The 11119-nt window shown below is 37.1% G+C and overlaps 1 protein-coding gene across 1 annotated transcript; it reads left to right on the top strand.

Annotated features, from left to right (window-relative positions):
* Positions 1-5864: 5864 nt before the first annotated feature.
* On the top strand, positions 5865-8815 carry LOC132894306 (cytochrome P450 1B1). The gene is made up of 2 exons (XM_060933961.1): positions 5865-6038; positions 6187-8815. Exon 2 carries the CDS (start codon positions 6196-6198, stop codon positions 7774-7776), a length of 1581 nt encoding a protein of 526 aa, XP_060789944.1. The 5' UTR covers positions 5865-6038; positions 6187-6195; the 3' UTR covers positions 7777-8815.
* Positions 8816-11119: the final 2304 nt, after the last annotated feature.

Raw genomic sequence — 11119 nt, forward strand, 5'->3', positions numbered from 1 at the left:
ATCTTCGCACATATAGATAAAGAAAGACAGAGATGGTGAACCTTGGTGTTTATTTTTAACTGAGAACATTTACTGAATCCATTGTCTCGCTAATATGGTAATGTGTCTTTACAGTATATATTTTTTCTCGTGATTGCATCAAGGAAGACTGCATCTGCACAACATAAAGACTGAAATCACTCAGAGGTGTGAGTCACTAAAAAAGCTTGTTTTTGACAGTAGCTCATTGAGAAGTGGAAATGAGACTAGTAAACCATAATTAGCTCCAGAGCTGGACCGGCTGTGTCCACCATGCGACCTGTCTGAACACATCAAGCTTTTAACCCCCTTCCAGCTACCTCAGTTTGAGTCAGCCTGAGGTTAAAACCTGTTTTTCACAGCCAGGCTACAGGGGATAATCACAGGCAAACATGGCAGCCACATGGCAGACATATGCATATGCACACATTCACGCACAGGACGTCTGGATCTCATTAGTCTCAATGGTAACGTGAGAGGCCATGTGTACACAGAGTGGGAATGGAGCAGAAGAGTGTTATGCTACATTGGAGGATTCCCCAGAAAAGACAGGGACTTGTGCCAGCAGGAAACACTCTATGAAGCAACATCTGTTTATCTACTAGATAAAGGAAATATTATTTGCCCATCCTAAGTTTATATATATATATATATATATATATATATATATATATATATATATATATATATAAGATTTTTATATGTTGGGTGACTCTGTCTCAACTCGTTTGAATATTGATTGTGGTGTCCCTCAGGGGTCAGTATTGGGTCCTAAACTGTTTATTCTTTATATAAATGATATGTGCAATGTATCAAAGATATTTAAGATGGTATTATTTGCAGATGACACAAATATGTTTTGTTCTGGAACAAATTTACATGAGTTAGAAAACATAGAATTGTACAGGTTAAAAAGTTGGTTTGATTGAAATAAATTATCATTAAATCTGTCTAAAACAAAAATCATATTATTTAATAATTATAAAATAAATAGAGCAATAAATGTACAGGTAGATGGTGTTGATATTGAAAGAGTTTCTAATAATAAATTTCTTTGGGTAATAATAGATGATAGAATTAATTGGAAATCACATATAAAATACATACTAATTAAACTATCAAGAAGCATATCTGTGTTGAGTATAGCTAAGCACGTCCTGGACTATAATTCACTCCACATTCTTTACTGTTCCCTAGTTTTACCGTACTTAAATTATTGCTCAGTGGTGTGGGGAAATACGTATAAATGTTCACTTCATGCAATAACTATACTTCAAAAAAGAGCTATAAGAATAATTCATAGTGCTGGTTACCGAGATCATACTAATTCACTATTCTTAAATTCAAAATGTTTAAAATTCAGGGATATTATAGAATATAAAACTGCCTTAATAATGTACAAAGTAAGGAATTATAAAGTACCAAGGAATATCCAAACAATGTTCTCGGATAGAGAGGGGGGGCTATAATTTTAGGGGGAAATTGAAATTTAAAATTCTCAGTGCTAGAACAACGTTAAAAATGTTCAGTATTTCTATTTGTGGAGTAAAGCTATGTAACAGTTTGAATGTGGAGCTCATGAAATGTACAACTATAAACCAGTTCAAAAAAAGGTATAAGGAACAGATCTTTATGAGGTATAGGGAGGAGGAATTACAATAACATTCTATTGATAATATAAGTGTATATATGTGGGTATGGGTACATATGGATATATATATTATATAAAATGTGAGTGCTTGTATTTGTGTGTGTATATATATATATATATATATATATATATATATATATATATATATATATATATATATATATATATATATACTGTGTATATATATATATACTGTGTATATATATATTAGTGTTATCAAGCGATTAAAATATTTAATCGCGATTAATGTCGCGACTGTCATAGTTAACTCGCGATTAATCGCAATTTAATCGCACATTTTTGTCACATAAAAAACCATTGCAATTCTCTTATCAGCATAAAAAAAAGAATAGGCTTGCTTTGTACCAATGTGTTTTTTTTTTTAATTGCAAAGCATAACACGTCTTGACACAGCCACCGCAAAGTGAAGCCTAAGTCGAGCACCGGCGCGGGGCTAATCAGAGAGACAGGTTACACAGTGACGGTAGGCTTGACATGATTGATTATAATATAAAGTACACTATTATATTAACTTTAAGTTGTTCGTTGATAAATATTGCATTGAATCTGATCTTTACTGTTTCAGCTCACTTAACACATTTTGTACTTTTACACTTTCTGCCTGTTGATGCGTCACGCTGTCCAATCAGAGGCGGCCAAATTTGCATATTACAGGAAGGATTTCTGGGATAGCATTGAGTTTACAGTTCAGAGGGATCTGGCTTCTTTAGACGCTGTCTTCTTAAAACTGAATAAATATTTAAAAAGAGCCAAATGAGCCAGTCTTTTGAACTGCTCTTTTCAAAGAACGGATCACAAAGATGCGGATCCCATCAAAGAGCCATAAATCCCATCTCTACTAGCGCACCCTGCCCGCGCTGGTTCTTTGGGGGGAGGGCAGAGGACTCTGGCTGTGCGGGGCGTGGCATTACAGTCTAGCTGCTATTGGTTTTCTAAGCAAAGTCTCTGTTCCAAGTTCCTGGCAGTTTCAAAACCTTATGAAAAACCTACATCATGCCACAGAGCGTTAATCTCGCAATAAAAAAATTATCGCCGTTAAAATTGAGTCAGGTTAACGTGTTAATAACGCAACATTTTTGACAGCACTAATATATATATATGCATAATATGCATAATTATGATATGGGTGTCTGTGTACATATGGATGTGTATAGGTATAGGTATGTGTATATGTATGTACTGTATATATATGTATTATATGTGTGTATATATGCATAACATAAGTATCTGTATATATGATTTGATTTGGTCGATATTATACCATGTTGGTATGTCTTGGTAGTTTTCTTTTTTGTTGATTTTGTTTTCTTTTGTATATATAGTTTATTATGGTGGAAAGTGACGTTTGATTAGCAGTGGTATAGAGGGTTAGGATTTGATAAGTTATTTACTTCTTCCTAATCCTTTCCGAACATCATTATGTTACTGCCTTGTGGCTACGCTATTCTGTTTGTTTATGACGATGTTTTGATGATTGCATTTTTTATTTTTGTTTTTTTGTTTTTATATCTTCTTTACTGTTCGGAATAAATCAATCAATCAATCAATCAATATATCACAAAATTCTAAATTCATATAATCATGGGCAGCACAAATCATTTTATTTAGGCATTCTGGACAGAATTATTTTTTCCCAATATTTTACATGTATATTAATGTATATTAATTTAGTGTGTGTGTGTGTGTGTGTGTGTGTGTGTGTGTGTGTGTGTGTGTGTGTGTGTGTGTTTTCATATACAACTTGCATAATTTGGTGCTCTGTTTGACATAGCACTCTGTAACAGACCAGTTTAAATACGCAAATACTTCATAGTTTTATGATTTAAAAGAAAGAATCATAAATTCACTCTCTGTCGCTCTCTGATTTGTTAAGATTATTAGATGGCTCTGTTCCTCTAAACTCACTGGCTCACTCTGTTAATGTTTTAGTATCCACAATTATAGCCATTAACTCCCTAAACTCCACAGCTAGTGAAGAACACAAACACTAATTTTGTATTTGGCTATGAGGCAAGAAATGTTTCACCTCAGGATTTGAGTTCCCAATTAGTTTAACAGAATCACCAGAGCTGTGATTTACATAAGAAATAAATTCTACTTTATATTATGTTCCAAACGTATATGTCTGACCAACCACAAATGCACAAACATACAGCAAAAAATCTTTTCAGCCAAGAAGTTATATCTGCAATACTGTACCAGCAGTAAAGAAATCTATATCAGCCTTAATAAATGTGAAGCCATGAACTGATGCAACGTATGGGGTATGTATATATATTTCTTTGATTACTTCTACATTATCGAGTCAGTACAAAAACATTTTAGATTTCCAAACATTAGTTTTCCAGAACAAAATTAACTGTTACAGAAAAATGTTCCAATGTCAGTATAGTAAGCAGCATATTACATAAGAAACCAATTTTCAGACAATAACAAAATGAAGACTCAATAAATTAAGTTTTACTGAGCATCTTGCAGAACCAGCCACAGTTCATCTGGAGACTTTGTCACACTTGCTTCTTATTTTTGCAGCAAAACACAGCAGCCTTTATTATTATTATTATTATTATTATTATTATTATTATTATTATTATTATTATTATTTGTGTGTGTGTCTGAAAAGTGGTCTCTTATATAATATGCTGCTTTCTTTACTGACAAGCTTTTTGTAACATTTACTTTTGTGCTGTGTGTGTGTGTGTGTGTGTGTGTGTGTGTGTGTGTGTGTGTGTGTGTGTGTGTGTGTGTGTGTCTGTGTGTGTGTGTGTGTGTGTGTGTGTGTGTGTGTGTGTGTGTGTGTGTGTGTGTGTGTAAGAAAGAAGACTGAGAACACAACATCCCTGATATTTTTAGAGGCTGATATCTTAATATCTTTAGAAGTTGATCGGACTGGAGCCCTGGATGGATTTATGGCTATGCAATACATAAAGTAGATAAAAGTGAATAAAACAGATGATGAAATGTTGAACTTTATTAGTGAATCATTTTTCACAGTGGTTGCAAGTGCAACATATGTGGTTTAACACAGGCATTTTATGATTCGTAGTATTAAGTACTTAAAATGCTCAAATTATTAGAAGGTACCGAGACTAAATAGTGCTTGTTTTATTAGTGTTTTATTACAAATGCACACCATGGTCCAGACAATTTATTACCCATGAGGCACATTTGAATCATGGGTTATATTCACACATCGTGTGTGTGTGTGTGTGTGTGTGTGTGTGTGTGTGTGTGTGTGTGTGTGTGTGTGTGTGTGTCATGGGTTATATTCACACATCTTGTGTGTGTGTGTGTGTGTGTGTGTGTGTGTGTGTGTCATGGGTTATATTCACACATCTTGTGTGTGTGTGTGTGTGTGTGTGTGTGTGTGTGTGTGTGTGTGTGTGTGTGTGTGTGATTCTATTTGTTCAGACAAAAATGGCATTGAGGATGATTACGTTTAATAGGTCATAGGTGGTGGTGGTGGTGGTGGTGGTAGGGGGACACCACAGAAGCACAGTCAGAGGTAGTGCATGGATAATGCATGCATGAGTTTTTATAGCATTGTTTCTCTGTTTTTAGAATTTAAACCAGACAATACAGTCGGGTTGTTCATTTTTAACTTCTCAACGACAACACAAGCATAAAAAGTAACGCAACAGTCACATCTTTCTCTCTGTAGGGCTTAAGTAACACGTTTAGAGCAGAGACTTTCAAAGCTGTATAAACATTTAAATATGGCTTGCATAATTCTGAAAATTAAAGTGAGGGCAAATAGAACATTTAATCGCACAATATAAGGATATCTGTTTATTATATATATTCTCCTATGTGTGTGTCTATGATAGGAACAACTCAAAGACGCGGAGGACTGAAACAAACCGTGTGCGCATTTGGTGCGGAGAATTTCCAAAAGTTCCAGTGTGGGTTTGCGCTAAATAGCCTCCCTACAAGTATCCAGACGGACACAGATATGGAAATGAGAATTTCAAATATTCCACAGCGCTTCAACGAGAACGAGGAGCATCACTGAACCGCTCGGCATTGCCTCCTCTTTTCTTGTGCTGTGAGTTACTTGTGCGCAAAGGTAACGCCGGCAGCTCTCCAGGCGCATGGGGAGGAGTGAAGAAAACCGCACCGGGTCCGGCCCCTGTGCTGGAAACATATATAACACACGCTGCCTTTCCAGCTTGACCAGGGTAACTTTCACTAACTAGAAATCAGACCACAAGGCATATTCATGATAGTGTCTTGAATATTGTCAAGATATCTTAGACTGAACCACCTGAATATACAGAAACTCAGTTGAAGTTTTTTTTTTGTTTTGTTTTTCACTGAGAAAAGGAAAAGGAGAAAGATTTCATCCATTGTGAGATTTTTTTTTCACCTTTCTTTAAATTATTGCTTTGCTTTGCTTTGCTTTGCTTTGCTTTCCTCAACAACTGGCTGAGGAATCATGTTTTGAAACATAAATTAGATTTTTGGTTGTCTAAATCAGAACTGGATCTTTCCAACAGGATCAAAAGATGGCATTATCAGAGAGTGAGATTGGCATGAAGGGAAGCAGCATTATAAAGGAATGGAGTGGACAAGTCCAACCAGCCCTCATCATTTCCTTTATTTTCCTCTTCTGCCTGGAGACCTGTCTGTGGATCCGCAACCTTGCGCTTAAGAAAAGGCTGCCAGGGCCCTTTGCATGGCCGTTAGTGGGCAATGCCATGCAACTAGGCCAAATGCCACACATTACCTTCACCAGGCTTGCAAAGAAGTATGGCAATGTCTACCAGATCCGACTGGGCTGCAATGACATAGTGGTGCTGAATGGATACACAGCCATACGACAAGCTCTCATACAACATAGCAAAGAGTTTGCAGGAAGACCAAACTTCATCTCCTTTCAAGTTATATCAGGGGGGAAAAGTATGACTTTCAGCAATTACAGTGAACAGTGGAAGGAACACCGGAGAGTAGCTCAAACTACCTTGAGAGCTTTCTCATCTGCAAACAGCCAGACCAAGAAGGCCTTTGAACAACATATTATGGCAGAGGCCATGGATATGGTTCAGAACTTTCTCAGACTGAGTGCAGATAGATGTTATTTCAACCCGGCACATGAATTTACAGTTGCTGCTGCTAACGTCATTTGTGCTCTGTGCTTTGGAAAACGCTATGGGCATGATGACCCAGAGTTCAGGGTACTTCTAGGTAGGGTAGATAAGTTTGGAGAGACAGTGGGTGCTGGGAGCTTAGTAGATGTCATGCCTTGGCTTCAGTCTTTCCCAAACCCAGTGCGAAGCATCTACCAGAACTTCCAGACTATGAATAATGAGTTCTTTGCTTATGTGAAAGACAAAGTAGTGCAGCACAGAGACACATATGACCCTGATGTAACTCGAGACATTAGTGATGCAATCATTAGTGTGATTGAACATGGAAAAAATAACATGTTAACTAAAGACTTTGTGGAGGGAACTGTGAATGATCTCATTGGAGCAGGGCAGGACACTGTATCTACTAGTATGCAGTGGATTTTGCTGCTCTTAGTGAAGTACCCAGCCTTGCAGACCAAGCTCCAGGAGCAGATTGATAAAGTGGTTGGCCGTGACAGACTGCCCTCAATGGAGGACAAGAGCAACCTGGCCTACCTTGATGCCTTCATCTATGAAACTATGCGCTATACCAGCTTCGTGCCTGTCACCATCCCCCACTCTACCACCACAGACGTCACCATCGAGGGCTTCCACATCCCCAAAGACACAGTGGTGTTCATCAACCAGTGGTCTGTGAACCATGATCCACAGAAGTGGCAGGACCCCCACATCTTCAATCCCTCAAGGTTCCTGGATGAAAATGGAGCCCTTAACAAGGACCTGACCAACAGTGTAATGATCTTCTCTACAGGTAAGAGGAGATGTATTGGTGACCAGATTGCCAAGACAGAGAGCTTCTTATTCTTAGCTATTCTGCTGCATCAGTGCACATTCAAGAGTAACCCCTCTCAGACTCTCACTATGGACTGCTCATATGGGTTAACACTGAAGCCTGTCGAATTTACAGTTACAGCCAAACTAAGAGGGAAACTCCTTGGCCTTGTGTCACCAGCATAAATTAAAGAATGTCTTGCCATCCTCTGATTTTATGATTCAAAGTGAGCAAAGACTGATACATCTTCGAATATATGACCTATAACAGCAAGTATTAATAAACAAGTACTGAATGTTGCTGTATATTTAATATTTAAAGATATTCACACATTTTTAGGCAAGGTGTATCTTTTATTAATGGGAAAAAATGCTCATTTTAAAGGAACTGAGACAGTCTCCATCTCTTCTTGACTATATAGGTAAAATCTGTGTAATATTTTACATTCTGTATTCAGCATCCTGTGTCTAAATAATGTAAGCTATATAAAAAAAACTTTCAGCAAGCAATGCATAATTGTCAACATTATCAAAGTCTTCACAATATGGATGTTAGAATTGTTGACCTGTAGAAAACTGCTTTGATAGCTTCAGGCTCCTCTTTGGGTTCCTGTGATTTGATGATTTACTCAGATTTGTATAAAGACTTGTACAAGGAATGTGGATTATGAGTACTCATAACCAATGTATTTCAGGTATTTTAAATATTAATCATCTACCTTATACTGTATGTAAAGCCATCTACTGTATCCAGATTAAAAGAATAAATAGTGTGACAATGTGTAGGTAGTAAGAAAGTAATGATCATAATCTAGTAGTTACCATGCAGTAAGTGAGACATTGCATCACTGGGATAAATTACAGTACATTTTATTTTGTGGCGCTAATGGAGATTGTCCATAAGAGATCTTGGCAAACTGGATCTACTGTACTTACGCTTTTTGTCCCAGATCTTGTTTTTATATTTCACCTGTTATTACAACACAACTCACACTGGTTTCCAGGAAGTTAATCATGATGAAACATTTTGTAATAACACTTTTTAAAGTGGAATTGTGTTCTATGTATTGAGAAAATCATTCGGCTGTTTTGAAGCCAAGGAATAAAACTATTTTGAATGTTCAAGCAAGCAGCCATATAAATTATGCATTCCCCCCCCCCCCCTTCTTTGTAGTAATTGAAAATACGCTAATTTTGGAGTGAATTAAATAAAAACAATGATTTAAAACAATGTGTAACAGCGTTGATTTATTTTGCCTCAATTCATATCTCAGGATACCTGTTGCAGTTAACATCAGGTTACTTAAGCTACATAAGTTTTCCAGGGCTAAACACGAGCAAGTAGTTATGCCATGAAACTGCATATTCTATGTTTCTGTATTAGTAATGCTGGCACTGAGTCATTTAGAACAGCGTTTCTCAACCACTGGGCCACGGCCCATTAGTGGGCCACAAAGCGCCATCTAGTGGGCCACGAATTTTTTTCAAGTTTGAAGCTAAATACTAAATAGTTCAGGATGCCATTGTGTCCCAAATCTGGTAGCTGGTTTGCTGTACACTTTTCAAATGGAATAAATACATTTGTGGGTAAATTAAGATGAACAAGCCTTTTTGTCACATTCCTCCTCTACATTTAACGTGCGCGCACACACACACACACACAGAGCGCACTATAAATAAATATGTTTGTGGGTAAATTCTATGGATTTGTAATGCCTGCTGGAAGAGAAGAGCAGAGGATTGGGAATTGAGCGGCTGTGGTTTGTTTATACCTGATACTAAAACTTGTAGTATCCTACCAGCCATGGCAAAGACACGTACAAAAAGCCCAGAAACTCCTATTTACCCAGGCAAAAACGATACAGGATTTATCTTGTAGTGTCCTGATCCGCAGATCTTTAACCCAGCCAGATATAAAAAGTTGTTCATCTCCATGCTCTTCCAGATTTTCATCTGTGTGTCTGTGTAGAACGATGTCTGCAGCACCAGGTAGTTTTAGATGTCAGGGAACTCAACGGATGGATAATTTTCCAACTCATACTGAGTGAATGAATAACTTTATTTAAACACAATAAGTTGATCAGCAGAGCTGGTGGGTCGTGTATGTACAGACACAAATAATTACAAATACAAAAAACTAAAAAATATACACTATTTAAAAAACCCTTAAAATCTGTTAATTATCTGTCAATTATCTTCACATTAAGTTAATAGTATGCATAACTATTGTCTTTGTATTTAGTTACAGCTACAATGTGATTAAATTTTATTCTACTAATGTCAAATTTAGCTCGTAAATTTTTTTTCAAGGGAAAAATCCTTCTTTGTTAGCGTGTAAGGATCTAATCCCATTGAGTGGTTTCTATATCCACTTCTTTTGAGTGTACTTCTTGGTTTTAATAACTTGCTTGTTTGCTGTACACAAACATGGCAATAAGTTCTTGTGTTAATGGACCAGACTCCACTTTTGGATCATTAATCCCTTTTGACTGAGAATGCCCTGCACATGGTTTGGCTTCTGGCACATCCATACAGTTTTAAAATACAATACCTACAATCTAAAAATTAGTTTTTATTGCATTTATTTAATTCCCATCTGGAACAGGGAGTGATGCTGCATCCTATTAATATACTTTACAACAGATTATTAGATTCTAATAGAATAGATGAGCCAAAATAATTGGGGATCTTTTTTTAATGGGCCCTGACTCAGTACAAGTATGAATAGGTGGACCTCAAAGCAGAAAAGGTTGAGAACCCCTGGTTTATAACAAAACAAACATATACAAAGTCAGTTATACAGTATGTCATATAATGTATTAGAAAATAAAACACAATCATCATTATAATTCATCATGTATAATTAATTATACAATATATACAGAATGTCTTCTCAGAGGGCGGCACGGTGGTGTAGTGGTTAGCGCTGTTGCCTCACAGCAAGAAAGTCCGGGTTTGAGCCCCGTGGCCAGTGAGGGCCTTTCTGTGCGGAGTTTGCATGTTCTCCCCATGTCCATGTGGGTTTCGTCCGGGTGCTCCGGTTTCCCCCACAGTCCAAAGACATGCAGGTTAGGTTAACTGGTGACTCTAAATTGATCGTAGGTGTGAATGTGAGTGTGAATGGTTGTCTGTGTCTATGTATCAGCCCTGTGATGACCTGGTGACTTGTCCAGGGTGTACCCTGCCTTTTGCCCGTAGTCAGCTGGGATAGGCTCCAGCTTGCCTGTGACCCTGAACAGGATAAAGCAGCTAGAGATAATGAGATGAGATGTCTTCTCAGATAAATTAGACCCTATACAGTATGTAATATCATCACCTAGAGTGATTATTATACAGCTAATGATACCTTCACATACACTATCTTCACATAAACATGCCATGACAAATACAAAGAGGGAAAAGACTTAATGTCTTGAATGCATTTTGTACTTTGTCATGTTTTGATTCATGTAGAAATGATGTAAGGTGGCGTGATGGCATATCAGATCGTGTTTTGTTTGCAACTCAAGGGACCAGGGCTCAATCCTGA

This window comes from Neoarius graeffei, chromosome 11, assembly GCF_027579695.1.
Source record: "Neoarius graeffei isolate fNeoGra1 chromosome 11, fNeoGra1.pri, whole genome shotgun sequence".
In the NCBI taxonomy this organism is placed as follows: Eukaryota; Metazoa; Chordata; class Actinopteri; order Siluriformes; family Ariidae; genus Neoarius; species Neoarius graeffei.

What these genes read in the sequence shown, in the direction of transcription:
- LOC132894306 (XM_060933961.1), top strand. Translation starts at nt 6,196, where the DNA reads ATGGCATTATCAGAGAGTGAGATTGGCATGAAGGGAAGCAGCATTATA.